General features: G+C 58.9%; 1 protein-coding gene across 1 annotated transcript; it reads left to right on the forward strand.

Annotated features, from left to right (window-relative positions):
* The first annotated feature begins 557 nt into the window (after window positions 1-557).
* On the forward strand, window positions 558-19130 carry BCAP31 (B cell receptor associated protein 31). The gene is made up of 8 exons (XM_029067730.2): window positions 558-659; window positions 2223-2354; window positions 3588-3688; window positions 7580-7727; window positions 13979-14114; window positions 15010-15124; window positions 16419-16519; window positions 18231-19130. The coding sequence occupies exons 2-8, from the start codon at window positions 2263-2265 to the stop codon at window positions 18267-18269; spliced, it is 732 nt and encodes a 243-aa protein (XP_028923563.1). The 5' UTR covers window positions 558-659; window positions 2223-2262; the 3' UTR covers window positions 18270-19130.
* Window positions 19131-20036: the final 906 nt, after the last annotated feature.

A 20036-nucleotide genomic window follows, 5' to 3' on the forward strand; every position in this document is an offset into this window, starting at 1 on the left:
CCGGGGCCGTCGAGGTTGTCGCTGGGTGGCCGCTGGATGCGTCGCTACGGCAACCCAAGGGGTCACCGTGGCGACCGGCTGGTCCCTATGGCCACGGGGGTCACCCCGGGGTGAGGATGGAGGGGGCGCGGGCCAGGTGGTCGTGCCCCTCTCTCTTCTGTGCTGGTCCTGGCAGTCCGAGGCCTGGGTGGGGATGAGGATGGGGGGCTTCGCGTCCTCCTCGTCCTCCTCCCCCGGGCTCGGCCCCCGCCCCGGGCCCCGGCTGCGCCTCCCGCGTCCTCCTCCCCGGCCGACCTCGGCGCCAGTGACTCCGCCACCGGCCCACAATCCCCACCCCCCGAGGCGAGCGAGACGCGGGGAGGAGCCGCCGCCCAGAGCGTCCCCGCCCCCTCCCTCCTCGTCCCCGCCTTCCCCCCGACCATCGAGACGTTGGAGGACGACGGGGGCTAGAACGGCCCAGGGGGGGCCGGGCGGGCGGAAGTGGCCCGCGCGCTCCTCCCTTAGTGAAGTGGCCCCGTCACCCATAGAGGCTGTGGCTAGAAGGGCCGGCGCCTCGGAGGCGGAAGTGACCGTTGGGCGGTGACTGGGGAGGAAGAGAGGGGAGCTGGGCGGGAGGCGGGGGCGGTCGCTGCGCGGCTCCATCCACGGCGAGAGACCCGGTGAGGCCGGAGGAGGAGCTGGCCGGGCGGGGAGGTCTTGGGTTCAAGTCCCTAGGAAGCTGGGGGGGGAGGGGCAGGTGCAACTAGTGCAGGTAGCGCCTCCCAGTAATGAAAGGGGGTTCGGGGGGCGTCACGGCGGAGGAGGGACCACCCCTGCAGGGGGGGCAGCGGTCCTGGGGGGGGCTCCCGGCCTGTCCCGCGCGTGGGCCGAAGGTGCGGGGCCAAAGGCCGGGCCTTGCCTTCTTTCCCGAAAGCCTCCGCGGTGGGCAGGACCGGCCCAACCTGGCCCGGGCCTCCCTCTGCACCAGGACCGGCCCTTCCCGCAGCGCCCCCGGGGTGGGCAGGGACTGGAGGTGGGGGTCCCCCTCTCCCCGGGGGGCTTTCCCCTTTAGCCCCCGTCATCCCGCCGGAGACCGGAGATCGCCAGCCCCGCGGGGGTGGGGGGTGACTTAGGTTCCCCATCGAGCCCGTCCTTGGGCAGGGGTGCCCTCCGGCTGTTGCCGAATTGCGCCTTCCAAGCGCTTACTACAGTGCTCTGCCACCTAGTAAGCGCTCAAGCAGTCCTCCTGAATTAGAGGAAGACGGGAGCCAGGTCTGCAGCTGCCGCCCCGAAGTGAGTTTTTTCCACTGGCCCAGAGGCTCTGCCGTGGGCGTATTCATTCGTTCGGTAGTATTTATTGAGCGCTTACTAGGTGCAGAGCACTGTATTAAGCGCTTGGAATGGACGATTCGGCAACAGACAGTTTTTCCACTAGGCCAGAGGCGCTGCTGTCGGCGTATTCGTTCAGTAGTATTTGAGCGCTTACTAGGTGCAGAGCACTGTATTAAGCGCTTGGAATGGACGATTCGGCAACAGATAGTTTTTCCACTAGGCCAGAGGCCCTGCCGTGGGCGTATTCATTCGTTCGGTAGTATTTATTGAGCGCTTACTAGGTGCAGAGCACTGTATTAAGCGCTTGGAATGGACGATTTGGCAACAGATAGTTTTTCCACTAGGCCAGAGGCTCTGCCGTGGGCTTATTCATTCGTTCGGTAGTATTTACTGAGCGCTTACTAGGTGCAGAGCACTGCACTAAATGCTTGGAATGGATAATTGGAAGGGCAACAGATAGAGACAATCCCTGCCCAATGACAGACTCACAGTCTAAGTGTATGTGACACACCCCCACGCTTAGGGATATGTGTGTGAAACCTACAGGAGAAGACCATGTAAGAGTCTGAAGAGGAGATTTTTGAGCACTTGGCCTCTCAGGTTTCACTGTATTCATGGTGGGGGGGGGGGTGTACGTAATTTGAGGCTTCGGCCGAGTCCGTCTGCAGGAAAGGTGTATTTCCTGGCCGCCGAGGGGTCTCCGGGGGCTTCCGTTCAATTGAGTCTACCTTGCCTCCTGATTGCTTCAATATAGCTGGCAACGGGCCGGAAGACGCAGGGAATCTTGAAAGCCCTCCCCACCAGGCCAGGTTTGAAGAGTGAGAGTTGATGGGACGGGTTTTGGCTCTCATCGTAGTGTGTATCTGCACCAGGTTGCACTAACTCTTCTACCCCATGTTCCCTCATTCTAGACCTAGCTGCTGCCTGTGCCTTTCTCTCCCTGGAACCAAGATGAGTCTTCAGTGGACTGCCGTTGCCACCTTTCTCTACGCCGAGGTTTTTGCTGTCCTGCTGCTGTGCATTCCCTTCATTTCTCCCAAGAGGTATGACCCATTCCCCTCTGTGGAAAGGGGGTGAGGAGCACGGAGTCGCAGTAGGAAGTAATTGCCCGTTGTCCACCGCGGCGGCCTAAGTGTATGGCGTTAGCCGGTCTCCCACAAGACCCTGACTCGTAATCCCGAGGTCTGGGAGAGCAGGTAGAACCTGTTATAGGATCTCACCAGTACCGGAGGCCCCAAGTTCTCCTTTGTTTCCCTGCTACCCCCGCACATTCACCCTTTCCCTGTAAACTCTAAGCTCCTTGTGGACAGGGAATGTTTCTACCAACTCTGGCCTCACCGTATTCTCCCAAACGCCTACTACAATAGCTCTGCATATAGTAAGCGCTCAGTAAGTACGATTGATCCTCCCCAGTGTTTCCAGAGGGAGGAAGAGCCTCTCTCATATATGGAAGGAGGAATCCTGTCATTCACTATGTCCTTCCAGAGCCCTTCGACATTCTTGTTTCCTACAGAGATTGGATGCCCTTGCATCACTGGGTCACGTGAAACTGGGCCGGAGACTTGCCTCAGTTGTACCTTTGCCCTCCTAACTGTTCTCTCATGGGTTAGCCCCCACAGGATGGGGCAATCCCCTCTCCTAATGGAGAAACACGTTGTCCCAGAAACCTGAGGGAGAAGCAGCTTGGCTTACTGGAAAGAGCCCAGGCTTGGGAGTCAGAGGTCGTGAGTTCCAATCCCAGCTCTGGCCTGCCTCTCCCCAGAAGTGAGAGCAGAGTCTCCTCCTGGATGGACCAAGATGGTGGAGCCAGGAAAATCCCCTGCAAGTTTGTCCTGCTCCTTAACTGTTAGGAATCTGTCTCTATTCTGTCTCCTAGATGTAGTAAAATGGCTTAAACGACATCAAGGGTGTCTCATTAACCGAGGTAATGTCCCTGGCAAATCTGCTCTCGGTTCTATTCGTTACACTTGTCAGCTGTGTGACCTTGGGAAAGTCACTTAACTTTTCTATGCTTCAGTTAACTCATCTGTAAAATAGGGATTAAGACTATGAGCCCCACGTGGGACAACCTGATTACCTGAACAGTGCTTGGCAAATAGTAAGCACTTAACAAGTACCATCATCATTATTATTAGAAGCTCTGTTTTCAGAGGAGGCTGTATGAGGAACTGCTCTGTTGCCCGGTCACTAAGCTGGTATCCCGTCCATCTCCCCACCCCGTGCCAAGGGTCCCCTGCGCTCACCAGCTGTGTGTCTGTGTGTCCCTCTGCTTCCAGATGGCAGAAGATCTTCAAGTCGCGCTTCGTGCAGTTGGTGGTATCTTATGGCAACACCTTCTTTGTTGTCCTCATTGTCATCCTGGTGCTGTTAGTCATTGGTGAGTTTGATCCAGTCTTCTGTATTTCCACGGTTACACGACCTTCAGCTCCTTCCTAAAATATTCAGGGAGTGGCCTCCATGTCCTAGGTGCACAGGGTGACCCAGTATGAAGGAGGCCTTGCCTTCAGTGGGTTTCTGATTTTATGTGGGAGTCCGTGCAAACAGAAGGACAAACAAACCCACATGTACGCACGCACAAAGACACAACAGCGCAGACACCTGAATGGTGATAAACAAGAGTGCTCACAGGTGTGTTGGGAGGGTAGGAGTTGGGAGCCAGGTGATGCTCTCCCGGGAAGACTGGCGTGGAAGGGTGGAGAAAGGCCTAATGGGTAGGTGGAAATGGTTTGCCTGGAAAGAGGAGGGGCATGTTTGGCTAAGAAGGAAGGAGGAAGCATGTGCAGGGATGAGGGCATTTGAGGAAAGGTCAGCGGCACAAGGTCCTAAAGCCCGTCATCATCAGAAGTCTTCTCTTGTTAGAAAAGAGGTTAAGTGGTCTTGGGCCTCATTTCCAAACGAGCCTTGGTGCCTGACCGAGAACTGCCTTAACGTTTCCTGTCGTTCTAGCCGGGAAAGGTCTCCGCCCCTCGGTGGAGCTGGCAGGAGTCTTTGGGTCCCACCCTTACCGGGTTGGGCCGTGGGAGGTGTCTCCTTAAGATTGGAAGGGGATGGGATGCGCCCGGGCAAGAACCGGTGTAGCCGCCTGGTTCTCCAGAGGGCCCAGTGTGCCGGAAGTTGGTACGCCTGAGGGTGTGGGGTCCAGGAGCCCTTCCCCAAGCGGTAGGGCAACCCCAGATGCCCCTGGGGAGAGCAGAGGGGTTGCGCTGTCTAAATTAGAAGTTTGGTGAGGAATTCAGAGGAGCAGGTGCTGGCAGTTAGCTGTGAGGCTGGTTGGTCTTCCCATATCCGTAGGTCAGTCAATCCATCATATTTGACCTCCTCAAAGGCAGGAAGCGTGTCTACCAACTGTTCTGTTGTACTCATGCACTTAACACAATGCTCTACACATAGTAAGTGCTCAGAGACCAGTGATTGATTGATTGTATTGCTATTGCTGTGACTCAGGAGGTGCCAGACTGCTCTGGATCGGGCAGAACCTCCATAGAGCAGGGCACCAGCCTCTCCAGTCTCGGGCTGATCAGGGCCCCACTAGTTCCTAATTCTGCCTTTCTGAATCCCGAGTGGCTCAAGTTCTGTGTGGCTCAGTTTCCAGAGTCTTCAAGGAACTGCTGGGAGGGCAGCAGGGAAGGACTAATAAAAATGACCGTAAAGCCCCTTGAAAATATATAGATGCCTGTTAATTTCACGTAATAGGCAGTGGGATCAGTGTGAAATACTGGGCCTGTCCTTTTGACGTTGTCCTGGTCCAGTCCCTCCCCCTCTCTTTAAAAGGCTTTCTTGGCTTCAGTTTTGCGCTCAGGGTCTCCCACCCACAAGGCCAGGTGTCAAGGGAAATCCCTCTTGCTCTCTTGACTGAACTGACAGAAGACAGGGAGTTCTCTATTCTATATCTCAGAACTAGATCCCGTGAGCTTGTGGAAGACCTGGAAGGGAAGAGGGTGCCCTCCCACCCGCACCCCCTACCCCACCCCCAACACCAGGCAGGAAGTTGCCTCTTCTCTTTAGGCACCCCTGCCCCACTCCCAGGTTGATCATCGTGCTCGTCGTGCAGTCAGAATAGATAGCTCTTAGGGGCGGTGCCCTTGAACTAAGCTGGCATGATGGGGAAGCTGTGGTGTCTGAGCCTGAATGACTAGAGAAGCCCAGAGAGGGAGATGCGTTGGTTGGTGAGTTAACTTCCTCTACCCTTCCTCCCCATGCTGCCCGTCCTTACTAGAGCAAAGACAGCAGTCCACAGGCTTATTACCCGCCACTAGTCTTGGTCAGGGGGACCAGGGCCCAGTGGTGAGTTGAGAGGCTGGCAGAGACCCTCGGGCAGCCCAGCTCTTTTGCCATCCTGAGCTTGATGGGGGGTCAGGGAGCCTTATTAGGGCTGTGGCATTCATTCTGCCCCCTCCTTAATACATTAAGCCCGGAGACCTCTTTCCGATTGAGCTCTGACCCCGTTGGGTTAGGCTGGGCTTGGACACCCTGGGTGTTCCTGTGACGTTTCCTGGTTGAAGAGGGGAGAGAGGGAGAGCAATGGCCTGCCGCTCCCCAGAAGTGAAAGCAGAGTCTCCTCCTGGTCTTGGATGGACCAAGCTGGTGGAGCCAGGAAAATCCCCCACAAGTTGCTCTTTAACTGTTAGGAATCTGCCTCTACTCTGTCTCCTAGATGTAGTAAGAACGTATGGCTTTAGCAACATCAAGGGTGTCTCATTAACCGAGGGAACGTCCCTGGCAAATCCGCTCTCGATGCTATTCGTTACAGCTCTGACAGGCGGTGTCGGAGAGGTGCCTTGCATTGCCTCCTAGTCAGAGTGGACAAAAGATCAGAAGTGACTGTAGTGAGGCCGAGGGAAAGGGGGAACCCATCTGTCTCACACCATCAGCACCCTGGCCCCCCGGAGGAGGCAGAGATACCTCAAAGTGGCCAATGATGAGGCAAAGAAAGCTGGCCAGGCTTTTCAGTGACTTCAAAAAAAAGCTTTTTGGAGAAAATAGCTACTTGAAAACCAGCAGGGAGGGTGACTGTGGGTCATATCCTGGTCAGCGTTGGCCAGGCAGGCCTGTGGTGATCCAGGCCCAAGTCCAGGGATCCTTCTCGATTAGACTGTAAGCCCGTCGAACGGCAGGGACTGTCTCTCTCTGTTGCCGACTTGTTCATTCCAAGCGCTTAGTACAGTGCTCTGCACATAGTAAGTGCTCAATAAATACTATTGAAAGCTCCCCAAGGATTCAGCTGTGCTGGGGTCAGGTTTGCCACCAATTGCCGCGGTTAGGGATTTCCCCCAAGCCAAACCTTCATACTTTCGCATAATCTCTATCCTGGCCTTCCATAAGCTTTTCAACAACGTTTTCTGCCTCGACCACCCCGAGATGAACCCAGTAAGCTACCGCCACCCTTCCCCGGCTTAGTCCCTTTAAAGGAGTGGGAGTCGGTTGGGGCCTCAAGTCCAGGAGCTCCATTCGGAGGGGTGTTCGAATCTTAACCCTTCACTGGGAATGGATTCTTAGGGCACTGCATTCTGGCTTTCCTCCTACGTTAGTCGAGAGACGCTAACTTACCGAAGGTGGAGTAGGCACTTCAGGCAGGAAGTAAAAGCCTAAATGACAATTAGAATTGGACCCATTTTCACGAACTGACAAAGCTGTGGCAAAACAAAGTCAAAAGAGCCCAAGATGTCATCCGGTTAATCCCGAAGCACTCTAGAGCTCTTGCACCTCTTTAAGATAGAACCCAAGTACCCAAATCTTTCTGACTCTCTTAATCTGTCCAAGGCCTTGAGCCCTCCCTAGGCGACTCCCCCCAGCGCTTCCAGGGCAGGCACCCTTGGCCTCTCGCCCTTGTGTTCTCACCCAGCCTCCCTTACTTCCTCTCCCCAGGGGTCTTGTGCCCTGACCTGCCCCTCGCCACCTGCCCCAATTCCTGAAGTGGCATTATTCAGCCTTCACTGATCTCATTTCCCCCTTTTAGGTCGGGGAATGGCTTGGGAGAGGTCAACCTGCAGATGGCTTTCTCTCTCTGCTGTTCAGTCAGCCATTATCTCAGTAACAGGAGGCTGCCGGGGCTTTAAAAGATGGCTCAGATTGGCCGTCTTCCCACATTCTCCAGCCATCGATACATGGCCAGACGGAATGTCGCGCCCCTCTGCCCCCTGGAGGCCTGGGCAGGCTGACACCAGGCTGTTGCCCTAACTCCATCAGCCCAGACTTGTTCCTTTCCGTCCCATCCCCGGGGACCCCGTCAAGATGCTTCTCTCTCCCTCCCCCCACCCCCCATCCCTAGATGCCGTGCGGGAGATCCGAAAGTACGACAACGTGACCGAGACCGTGAACCTGCAGACCACCCCTGGGGCCATGGAGCACTTCCACATGAAGCTCTTCCGGGCCCAGAGGAACCTGTACATCGCCGGCTTCTCCTTGCTGTTGTCCTTGTGAGTTGGCGGGCTGGGGGGGTCTGGGTGGTGCATGACAGGGGGGAGCCTGAGGTGGCAGGGGGAGCGACTTCAGAACGACTGCCAGTGGCTTCAGCGTGTACTTCCTTGGCTCCCGTCCCTGAGGCTTGTGGTAGGGGGTGTGAGAATGGGCTTTCCCCCGGCTTCTCGGTGGAGGCTAAGCAAGGTCTTGTCGCCTGTCTGCCCCAGAAGGAGGGAGAGCTCTGAAGCATGGCGGGGTAGCAGAAGGGAGGGGTTCCGGAGAAGTGGGGTGATGCCCCTGTGTGTGGAGGGGGTTCTAGCTGGGCTTTTTATTTTTTATTTTACTGCGTCAATCATTATTCTAAGTGCCAGGATAGATGCAAGTGAACTAGGTTGGACACAGTCCCTGTCCCACATGGGGCTCACCGTACAAGTAGGTGGGAGAACAGGAGAACTGAGGCACAGGGAAGTGAAGTGACTTGCACAAGATCACACAGCAAGCATTTGTCAGAGCTGGGTGTAGAACCCAGGTCTTCTGACTCCCAGGCCTGGCCTCTTTCCACTAGGCCACGCTGCTTCTCACCTGTTCTGGGCCTACCGGGCCGTGGAGTCGGGGGTCACGGCAAGGCGCCCAGCCCCCTGCCCCTCCTCTCGGGGTGTCCATGCTGCAGCAAGCGCCCCAGGGGGCCTGCTGCCTCGGCCTCACCTGGAGCTTCTGGGGGCCCAATCGAGGAGAGACCGGCACCGTCTGATCTGATCTGACAGGGCCTGCTCTTTGTGACTCAGGGCCACCTCCACTGGGGATGCTAAGTCGTAGGATTACAGGGCATCAGGCTTCATGGTGTATTTGCTAGTAGTAATCCCCAGCTTACCCATTGCCCCCAAGCTCAAAGGTCTGAATGGATTTTTTCTTTTTCCCCCCCTTCATCTCATTGACCGTCACCCTAGTGCTGAGGGTCTGAGGGAGGAAATTGACTCCTTCCAGTTCTCAGAGACCTTGGGTCTAATGATTTCCCCGAAATCCCCTAGTTCCTCGGAGGTGGAGCCAGCCGGTGAGAACCCAGGAGTCCTGGCCTCTGTCTGCCCCAATATTGGGCCCCTTTGGGAGGGCCGAGGCAGGGGGACGCCGTACGGAAAGGTAAACTGAAGGCTGGGGCAGAAAGTTGGCCGAACCTGGGCCAGTGAGGCACCCCTGACCCTCCTCTGGCTCTGAGGGTCAGCTATAGGAAGTAGTTAGGCCGCCCGTCGGGTGCATTGGCATAACCTCTCCCAAGGTCAGATCCAAGTGTGCCTTCCCTGGCGACCTTCTCCGCTGCCCCAGTTCCTCCCTTCCTGCCCCAGGCAGTCTCGGCCACAGTGGCCAGGTGGGCCATGCAGTACCGTCACTGCAGGCAACCTGTGGTGGCCACTTGTTCTCTCTCTCTCTCCTCTTCCTCTCTCCTCCATCTGGTCTCTCACTATTGTCTGGAGCCCTACCCAGTTCTCCTATTCCTGTAGTTGTCAGTGAGGCTTTCCATTTAATTTCAAGCTGACTGGTTGGCTGTGGCACTTTGCCCCCAGATGGCTAATAATAATGGTATTTGTTAAGCGCTTACTATGTGCCAAGCGCTGTTCTAAGCGCTGGGGGAGATACAAGGTAATCAGGTTGTCCCACGTGGGGCTGACGGTCTTAATCCCCATTTTACAGATGAGGCAACTGAGGCACAGAGAAGCTAAGTGACTTGCCCAAAGTCACCCCCAGCGGACAAGTGGGGAAACTGGGATTAGAACCCCTGACCTCTGACTCCCAAGCCCGTGCACTATCCACTTCTCTAATAATAATAATTGTGGTATTTGTTATGGTACTATGTGCCAACCACTGTTCCAAGTGCTGGGGTAGATACAAGCTAATCAGGTTGGACACAGTCCCTGTTCCACATAGGGTTCACACTCTGAGTCCCCATTTTGCAGATGTGGCAACTGAGACCCAGAGAAGTGAAGTGACTCGCCCAGGGGTGACACGGCAGACATGCGGCGGAACGGGGATTAGAACCCAAGATCTTCTGACTCCCAAGCCCGTGCTCTGGGCACTAAGCCGCTGCCTTCCTCAAGCAGCCCGGGGGCCCAGGTTACCTTCTGGGCTCCCGGAGTTACCGCCAAATATCCCTCCCTCCCTCTGCGGTCCCAGAGCTAAAGAGGGCTTCCGACAAGCAGAGAGGATCGGCTTTTTTGTTCATCTTTGGGTTTTTTTTACAGTTTCTTTCCCTTGGCCCGACACTGAGTCAGAACAGGGATTGGGTCCCGGAAGAATGGGGTAAGATCAGGAGGGGGTGGGTGGGGGTCCTGCTGTCCAGCAGATGGCACTGCAGCACCAGTTGCCCCAGTCCGGCATGGCAGCCGTTGCCCAATTAGCCACAGTAGGCCCGTTGGAAAGACGAGTCCGGCAGGTGGGCGGGCCAGCAGGAGCACTAGATAGTTCTCTTGTTGATGTTGCCATGGCAGCAGCGGGCTCATGTAGCCGCTCTATAGAACGGGCACGGTCTCCCGGTTGGGGGTAGCCCCCTGGTCTGTGAAACCCAGGGAGCCTCCAGCCCCCCGTCCCCCACTGAGCTGACGGAAGGAAGCCATCTGACCTGGTTCTTCCCAGGGGAGGGGATTCGAGCTGAAGAGCCAGCACTTAAACCCCGCCCGGGGAAAGCTTGCACTCATGTATCACCTAAATCTCAGTCCCTTCCACTCTCACCCATTTCCCCTCTCACTTGGCCTCTACAGAGATAGGTCTGGTCACCAGCTTCTCAGTCCTCTGGGCTTCATTCCTCCCCAGCGAGGAGGAAATACTCACAGACCCTTTAGCCGTATCAGAGTTAGCCTAAAAAAATGCCGTGTCCGTATCTCAGGCCAGTCAGGCTCTTTCCTCCCCCACCCCTCCTCTCTCCGCCCCCCCAATCCCCTTCCTCCCGCCCCCCGACACCCACACGCTTTCTTCTGTTAGGTTTTAGGGCCTGAGCCAGAGTGGATCCAGGGCCAAAAAAATACAGGCCCAAGTAGCGAGGAGAAGAAGCCTGTCTGTGGCCTCCCTCAATTCTTGTTGGGATATTTGAGACCTGAGGCCGCTCCCTGAGTGTTTCTGGCCTGGGGTCATTTCCATGGTTGCTGCGTGCAAGGGACAAGCGAGCTTACAGATCCCCTGGCTCTAACAGCTCCAAGTGAAGGCGCAGTTCCTTCCGGGACCGGACGGTACCGGGAAGGGTGGGAAACGGTCCCGGTCTTGTGCTCTCTCCTCCTCCTCCTCCTCCTCCTCCTCCTCCTCCTCCTCCCACACCTTGTTTTTCCTGCTTTTTCATGCCCCCTCTTGGAAAGAGTGCTCAGACAAAGACAGCTGGGCAGGTGTAGGCCAGCCCACCTCCCCCTCCTCCTCCCGCCCAGAGCCGAAACCAGCTGGCGGCCCTTGGCCGCCTCCGGGGCCCTGGCGGCCAGGCCCGAGCCGTCACGATGCGGCGGCTCAGCTACGGTTACTCACCGGTTCCTCTCGAGAAGGTCTCCCGCCAACCGCAGCCTAGAGGTGGGAGGGGTGGGGAGATGCACCATCTGGGACTCTGGCTGATCCAGTCTCCACCCTCCCCATTAGATGGCAGGCCTGGCCCCCAGCCCACCACCGCTGGGAGCCCACTCTACCTTCCTACCCCCCAGTATTCCCCAGCTAGCGCTTTCCTCTGGAGGAGAAAGGGAGTGTCGCTCCCACCGCCCATGCTTCTGAGTCTGAGCCACCTGGCGCTGCTCCCTGAGAAGGTCGGTGGCGGGGCGGGGGTCTTAGGGTGGGCAGCAGCCTCTCCCCTGGCTGCCGGGGGATGACAACATGGGGCTGCTTGGAACAGAGATCGGGGTGGGGAGAGGCCTGCCAGCACATGGGTAGGAAACCTGAGGCCCCAGCCACGCGGCACAAGGGCCCTAATTTTAGAGGGCACATGTCACTGGAAAAACGCTGCCCCAGCCAGATCCTGTTATGCCATCTGGAGCCCGAGTCCTGCTGCCGAGGCCGGTCCCCTGGGAGGCCAACTCTGAGGCCCATGTACCGGACCCTGCCTGCTGTTGCCGGGGGGGGCGGGGGAGGTTCTAGGTCCCATCTTCTCTCTCCACCGGCATTCCTGCTGTCTCATCTGGGGGCCGGGGGCCACGTCCGTCTCAAGTGGACCAGGGAGAAGTGGCCAAGTCCCCCTCCTCCCCTTCCTCGTCAAATCAAGCGTTTCTCAGCTTATCCAATATCTCCCCCTAAATAGGGATATCTATGAGAAGGGCTCAGCTGAGTTGGTGGGGCTTTAGGCCTGGCCGTGGGAGCCCGGGGCCTTCTTACTGGCTGAGCTGGGTGGGCACAGGCTTCCACTGCCTTCTGATCATCGTCGTCTTGATAGGTTTGTTCCCCTCAAGCCCGAGAGACTAGGGGAGGACCCCGGGTGGGGTTGAGCAGTTACAGCAAGAAGGGGAATCAGGGCCTCCGGTCAGGAAGGAGGGACCCGAACAGCCTGCTTTCTGGGTGGGTTGGAAGTAGCCCCTGGTTCTCTGGATACCATTCCGTCACCTGGACATCCTCATCATGTGCAACTTGAACCCTGCTCGCCCTCTGTCCACTATCTCTATCCTTACTTGGGTTACTCTTTATGCTCTTGAACCCCCTCCTCCCTCAGCCTGCTCATCCAATGCCTGGGAGGGGTAGGGGAGGGCCCGGTTTGATCCCGGATCGGTCTCAGAACGGGAGAGATTTGCCCACCGTGTGGATCTGGGGACGGGGGGCTTCCGCTGGGTTGGAGGGAAAGTGTTGGGGAGCGGACCTTTCTCCATTCCTCCCCCTTCTCCACGAGCAAGGCCTCTCCCCGCCTGCAGCAGTGGAAGGAGCTGTGACTGCCACCCAGGCTCTGGGCTGGTCAGGCGGTGAGCCTCCCCCTGCCTGCCTTGACCTCTCCCAGTTCGGGGAGCCGCAGCCCCTCCCACCCGTTCCTGGGCTCGGGCTGCCACCCGCTCTCCTCTCCTGGATGACTAGCCACGAAACCTTATCTCACGCCCCGTTTCTTCCCTCCTTCCCCCTAGCCAGAGAAGACCTCATTTGGGCCGAATTACATAACGGCCGGCTAAGTTCTCGAAACGGCCTCTGCGAGCCTGAAACCGAGGCCGGCAGGAGAGACGTCGGCCCCGTCGCCGCCTGGCCCCCGGTCCCCGATCGCCCCAGCCTGTGAGCCCGGGGTCTTCAGGCTCCCCTGCGTGGCTCCAGGTGGTGCCGGAAGGGTCGACTCCAGAGAGGTTTGGCCCAGAGTCCCCGCAGGGCTGAATTCAGTAGCGTGGGCCTTCCGCCGGAAGGATTGGTCAGTCGAACGTATTTATTGAGCGCTACCGTGGGCGGAGCGCTGTACTGAGCGCTTGGGAGGGTACAATGTAAGCATGGTAGTTCTGGCCAGTCAGAAGAGGGAGGAAGGGCTTTTTGGCCTGGTGCTCACTTGTCCTCCCAGGAGCCCTCGCCCTGGCCTAGTTCTCTGCTTTTTTGGTCTTCCCTACAAGTGCCCCTGCTCCTGATGGGCAGGCACTGCCTCAGGCTTCCTCCCTCTGCCTCTCTCAGGCTCTCCCTTCCTCTCCGATCAATGGGGGCTTCCTCCCCTTCCTTCTCCAAGCCCGCCTCATCCACGAGGCCTGGACCGATTAAGTGGAGGGGTGAGGATGAGGGGCGAGGGAGTCCACCCTCTGCTCCTCCCCCTTCCCCTCCCCTCGGTGGAGCCCCTTTCCCTCTGGTCCCCCTCCCCCTTCCCTTCCGCACCATGCTCATTTGTATATATTATTTATTACCCTATTTATTTTGTTAATGAGGCGTACATCCCCTTGATTCTATTTATCGTGATAATGTTGTCTTGTTTTCCTTTCGTTCTGTTTCGCTCTGCCGTCCGTCTCCCCCGATTAGACTGTGAGCCCGTCATCGGGCAGGGATGGTCTCTGTCGGCGAATTGTCCGTTCCAAGCGCTTAGTCCGCCGCTCCGCACATAGTAAAGCCCTCAATCAAATCTACCGAATGACCGAACGAGTCTGGGAGCAGAGTCTCCCGGACCAACGGGCAGGCGGCGGCTGCAGGGGAGGCAGGAGCCCGGCGCTCCTAGCCCAGAAATTCCACCCGGGGCAGGAGGAAGGCATGTGACTGGGCCATGTGTGGGCCCCTCGTAGATGCTGATGCCGTGTCTCTCTCTGTGTCTCTCTCTCCCTCCCCCTACTCCTCCCCCATCTCTCCTTCTATCCCCCTTACCGATGGACTTCAGCTTACTGAGGCGCCTGGTCACCCTCATCTCCCAGCAGGCCACCTTGCTGGCTTCCAATGAGGCCTTCAAGAAGCAGGCAGAGGGCGCCAGTGACGCGGCCAAGAAATACATGGAGGAGAACGACAAGCTGAAGAAGGTGAGAGTGGTGGCCGGCCTCTCCCCCTCCCCCAGCCCCCGAGGGCGCTCCCGGGACTGGCACGGCCCCGGGCACCTTCACCTCACGCTGCCGTGTCGCTGGCCTCCGGCGCCGCATCTCAGAAATCCTGTTCTTTTCTGGTGGGGTGCCGGGGAGCAGCGATGGGGGATGGAACTGCCGGAGGATTGGCCCCTCTGGAGTCAAGTCCGTCCCCCCCCCCCCCCGGGGCTTGATCTTGGGGGAGGGGGGTTCTGTTGTTGGGGGGGGGCCTTCCCTCAAAAGTCTGGCCTTCTCCTCCTTCCTCTCCCTCCTGGGTGGCTCCCGAGCCTGGCAGCCAAACTCCAGCATGGGCGGCCTGCTGGGACCCGCCAGGCAGGAGGGACGGTACAAGTCCAAGCAAGTGGGCTCTCTGCCGGCCCTTCCTGGGCAACTGGGAAGAGGTGTGGCTGGCTCCGGCTGCCTGGTGGCCTGAGGGGCCGTGATGACTCTACTCCCCCCGCCCTCCCCCCGCCGCCCACACCCTCCCCCCCACACACACCTTGAGCAGGTGGCCAGGCACAACTCTTGATGGTCAGCTGAGGGCTGCTAATCTCCAAACAGGTTGAGGGCTGACTCTCAGCTGACCCTTCAGCAGGGGCGGGATGGCCACTTCTCCCCCTCCCCCAACCCCCTGCTGTGTTGCCCAACAGGGAGCTGGGAGGCTGGTGCTCCTGAGGCTCATCCCCTTCTCAGCCCCTTGAGGCTCCAGGTGGCAAGATGGGATGGGAAGCCGGGGGTGGGCAGAGCGGAGGCGGAACACCCTCTCATCTTCCTCTGCAGAATTTAGAGGGGTCTTCCTGCCTCTCCTCTGACCCGTCTCCCGAATTTCTTTCTTCCCCTCCCTGCCACCCACCAGGAGGCGGGCATTGACACAGACACCCTGGACCTGAAGGATGCAGACCTCATTGAGAACAAGACCCTGAAAGCGGAGGTCACGAGGCTGAGCCAAGAGCTGGCCGCCACCAAGAAAAGTCAGTCGGGTCCCGGGAGGGAGGGAGGGAGGGAAGGAGGGGCACCGTGCCTGCTCCGCCCCCACACCCCCACCCTGGTGCAAAGGAAGCACGTGGCAAACGTTCTCCCACCTTCCTGATGTTGTTTCTTTTCCCTAACTCCCTCCAACCCTCCCTCCCGCGACCAACACACACACATGCACGCACACACTCAAGATAATCAACGCCAAGCAGAGGTCAGTGGCTGGCAGAGTGGATACAGAAAGATGTACAGTGTTGTGCAGCATACAATGCCGAGTAGCCAGGCCAAGGGGGAGGTGTGGGGAGCAGAGATGCCTTTCAGCTGAGAACAGAAAGAAGGGTGGCTTTTGAGGTCTGGTTTTTGTTTTGTTTTGTTTTTGAGGGGTGGCGGGGGAGGCTGCAGGGCCAAGAGGGAGGTGTTCAGGAAGGGAGTGGACAAGAGTTAGGTTTCTTGCAACTCCAAAGTGGCTGCGGGCTCCTTTAACCCTTTCCTGCGGGGACTGCTGCCCGCTCTCCAGAGGGGCGGGGGATACCCAGATGGCATATGCCCCCGTTGCCCCAGCCCAGGGGATGGGGCCGTCCACGCTTCCTTCCAGCTCCCAGCCATCCAGATGGTGAGGCTCTGTGGGAGTTTCCCTTCCACGTCTCAAGGGATTGGGAGCGACTTCAGCACAGCAGGCACAGGTTCTTCCTCACATCCAGGAGCTTAGTGTGCCAGACCTGACCCGGGCGTCTGCAGGCTATCCCAGCTGGGTCTCTCTCTTCTCTCCTCCCTTCCCTCCCACCCCCCCACCAGATAGCATTTAGCAGTGGAGCTGTGGAGAGAGGCTACCTGTCTTCCAGGGGGCCCATTCCACTGACTGCCCTCCAGGTCTTCCTCTGGGGATGTGGAGCATGGGGAGGAAAGTGCCATATTTCAAAGGGGGTAAGGGGACCCTTAAGGCAGCATTCTCCCCTCCTCACCCCAGTCCTACTGACCTCCCCTCGAGCCTCTCCTGCCAGTAGCTTACCAGGTCAAGGGCCGGGGGTGGTCAGGCAGCGAGCCTGTCTCCAGGCCCGAGAAGAGTTTCGAGAGGGCACAGCTGCTTGCTCAACACCCACCCCGCGCCGGCAACACCGAGCGAGAGTCCCGTGGCTCCCCCTGCTCCTTCTCTGCCCTGGTCCCGAGCTGCCGGCTAGTCCAGCAGGGAGACCGCTTCCATGAGCTTGCCTGAAGCCTTCGGGGAGGGAGAGATTGGGTCGGGGCCCCCCGCCGCTCCCTGCGACAGCCCGTGGTGCCCTCTACCCCTCGCAGGCTTGGAGAAGGCGGAGAACGAAGCCCTGGCTATGCGTAAGCAGTCCGAGGGGCTGACCAAGGAATACGACCGGCTGCTGGAGGAGCACTCTCGGCTGCAGGTACGGACGTGGGTGGGAGCCTTGGCGAGCTTCTCCCCGCCCCCGCTCCACTGGGGGCCGAGCTGTGTGGCTCCCACTGGCCCGAGACGACAGCCGTTTCGGCGAGCGGCCACAGGGAAATTCAGTTGGGCCACAGTGTGCGGCAGCGGGCAGAGCCTGGCTGCGGGGCAGTCTTAGTTCAATCTGGCTCTAGCTGGTTGGGGGTTATGGGGGCTCTTTCTGTTTTGGTGGGGGCCGGACTTCTCCGGGGCTTGGGGGAAATAGCAGGACTCTGACCCTCTGGCACAGGGACAGACCTAACTGGGCTGGTACCAGCTCATCCCATCCCTCGCCTCCGGAGGGTGGGAGCGGAGGGCCATGGGGTCTTACAGAACCCAGGCCTTCCAGAAGGGTCTTCAGAGTCAAGTGACCCCTTCCCCTCCCCGCTCCCCATCCCCAACTCCGAGGTAGTGCCCAGTCAGCCCTCCTTGGCTGTCTGAGGCCAGGCAGGGTCCAGCGGGAGGGCAGAGGAAGCTGGCTGAGCTCCAGGTTTCCAGCCGGTGGGAGATTGGCCCCTGAAGGGAAGAGCGGAGAAGGTAAGGTGAGCCGGGATGTGCCAGGGCCTGAGTCAGGGGCCGGGCTGCCGCCTTCACCCCTTCCCCTTCTGCGCATCAGCCCTGGGGGGGAAGTGACGTAGCTCCTGGTGCTTCCCGGAGTTTCAGCTGCTACCCCGTCACCAGCTGACGATGGGCACTCGGCTGGCACAGCACCGATAGAGGCAGTCCGGCGCTCGGACACGGTGCCAGGCCCTGGCCCGAGGCCTCCGGGCAGTAGGCTGAGGATAACGGGGTAGCCGGCAGGGCGGTGGGGAAGCTGGGGCGGGGAGGGGGGTCCCTGACACTCCTGAACTAGGTCTGTGCGGTCCCTGTCCTGCACCCTGCTGGTTCCGGTGGGTCAGGTTCTGCCCGAGTGGCTTCCCTGCCCTCCCGCTGTTCGGGTCAGCGGATGGAGCCCCGGAAGAGTCAGACGGCCCTCTCTCTGTGCTCTTCCTCCCCATCCCACCCACCTCCCCGCTTTCTCCCCAAAATAGCCACAGAGCAGCAAGGCAGGCTCTGAGGATCAAGTGGTGCGCCTGGGGCAGGCAGCATATAAATAGCCATTGCATATTATTCTGGGTGGTTGCTTTGGGCTGCCCCTGGGGAGAGACTTCTGTGGCCTGGGAGCGAGGTCATTAGGTGGGCTCCAGTCTGCAGGGTCAGCTCTGGGTTGGGGGGTGGGGGCCCGGGACCCCTAGGGAAACAGTAAGTGCGTGAGTTAGGGAGCGAGAGTAGCTTCATGTCCCTGGTGCCTTCTGTAAGGTATCGCCATGGTTACGTCTAGGGTCGGGTGGGCAAGCCTTGGAGACCCTTCTTGGGGGTCCCGCCCCCAGGCTTGGCGGTGACACTAGGTAAAGAGGAACAGGGCCTGCCGCTCTCCTGGCGAGGTTGCCAGCAGTCTCTCAGCTCTGCCTGGATGAAGGCCTCGAGTGAACAGAGAAGGCCTCTGGGTCTGTATTGGCTGCTTGACGGTCTGTCGCGGAGAGGGGCTGGAGCGTGGAAGGGGAGGGCCCCTCGGACCTGACCCCAGTAGCTAAGACACAGGGATGGAGGGGACCACCGAGTCTTTTCCCCAGTGCAGCCCCCTGCTCCCCCATCGCCTCCCCGTGCCTGCTGCCAATTCTTTTCCTCCACAGGCAGCGGTAGACGGCCCCAAGGACAAGAAAGAGGAGTGAAGGGGCAGGGCGGGGCCGCCCTCCCCTACTGGCTCGACAGGCTCCCGGTGTTTTGGCTGCTTTCTTCTGGTGTGGGGTGCAAGGCTGGGGAGAGGGTCCCCCTCTTCCACCCCCTTCTCCCACCTCAGTATTCCGGTCCAAGATTTTCCCCCCAACCCGCTCTGGCTGGGAGGTCCTGATGCGCTCTGTCCCTGCACCTCGCTACCACACATCTCTCTCCGGTTGCCCCATCCTGCCCTCCTGCTCCACATCCTATAAGTGGGCTCCATGCACCTTGTGCCCACCAGCCTGGCCTGCCTATCTACCCGCCTGCCTTTCAGTGAGAATTTCCAGCCTTGGGTCCAAGCCGTTAGGAAACCTGGGGTCTGAATATATTTCCTTCCTCCCCCTCTGCTCTCACTCGGAGGGTGAAGGAAGAGTTCCACATTCCTGGAGTGCTCCTCAAGAGCGAGGGGAGGGGCTGGGCAGAGGGAGCCCCTGCTCCTAGCAGGATGCCAGAGAGCAAAGCGGCAAGTCGTGCCAGGGTCCGGAGAAGCCCTCGATGGGTGAGCCCAGCTCTGTTCTGAAACGTTGGGTCGGGGGGTGAGGGTGCAGACCCCCAACAACCCCCAGTCCTGGGGGCGTGCTGTGCAGGTCCCTCTCCCTCCTGAGTGCAGCGTCTCCTGCCATTCCCGCTGTAGATACCTCAAAGCTGTGCATCACCTGCATTCTTGCTGCCCCGGTGGAGGCTGGGTCAGCACCCGTGGGGCCCGGCTGGGCTCCTGTCCTTGTCACTGTCTGAGGGGCTGGGAAAGAGAGGCTGGTTGTGTGTGTATGTGTGTATCATGAAGAGCTTCTCTCTAATAAAGTTTGTTAATCAAAGCCCCTGGGCCAATGTGTTCCCTGCTGTGGGGGTCGGAGGGGGTGATCCTTTCTGGGGGCCAGCGCAGTCTCTCGCCCCCATGGTCAGGTGTACTGGACTACTTTGCGTGAGCGGTGGCGTTGTGTGCCTGAGGGCTGCGGATGCCTGGGGAGTATACAGTAGCAAGAGCTGTGGTCCCTGCCTTCCAAGAACTTGCAGTCGCCCCATGGGGACAGGTGCAGGGATTGGTTCCAGATGGTGGGAACAGCGAGGCTTCTTCCTCCCACCTCCAGGAGAAATCTTAGTTTGGCTCGGTTTCTCCCCGCCCCCCTCCCGCCCGGGAGTTATGTGGCCTCTTGCCCAGTGGCCCTCCTTGAAGACTGGCCCTGGGGTTGCCCGCTTTCTCTGGTTTCTCACCACCCCCACAGCCTCCTGCAGTCTCTCCTAGCTGGAGGGAACCCATCCTATCGGGCTTTGGGCTACTGTGCCACCGGGTTATTCAAAAGTAGCCACCTTGGTGAGTGGAGCGAGAAAGTAAATCTCCCCCTCTCACACACTTTTGCCTGGTTTGGACATAGACCGGTGGTATCTTTCACCCCTGCTAATGGATCACTGACTTGGCTGTAGCAATGTTAGGCTAAGCAGGGGTTTCAGGTGTCCCGGAAAATAGAGCCCGATTGGGGGGAGGTTGAGGGGGTGGGTGGCGGCTGGGAAAGGAAGAGAAGGAGACAGGCTTGCCCTAATGCCCGTTGCAGGACCCTGTCTTCACCAGGGCTCCAGAAATGGGGCAGGAGGGAAGAAGGGGTGGGGCATGGTCACTGCAATAGAGGGGCCCTAAGAATTACACCGTCCGTCCTCCCCTGCACACACACACACACACACACACACACACACACACACACACACACACACACACACCCCCCCCC

The sequence above is a fragment of the Ornithorhynchus anatinus genome, chromosome 6, assembly GCF_004115215.2.
Source record: "Ornithorhynchus anatinus isolate Pmale09 chromosome 6, mOrnAna1.pri.v4, whole genome shotgun sequence".
In the NCBI taxonomy this organism is placed as follows: Eukaryota; Metazoa; Chordata; class Mammalia; order Monotremata; family Ornithorhynchidae; genus Ornithorhynchus; species Ornithorhynchus anatinus.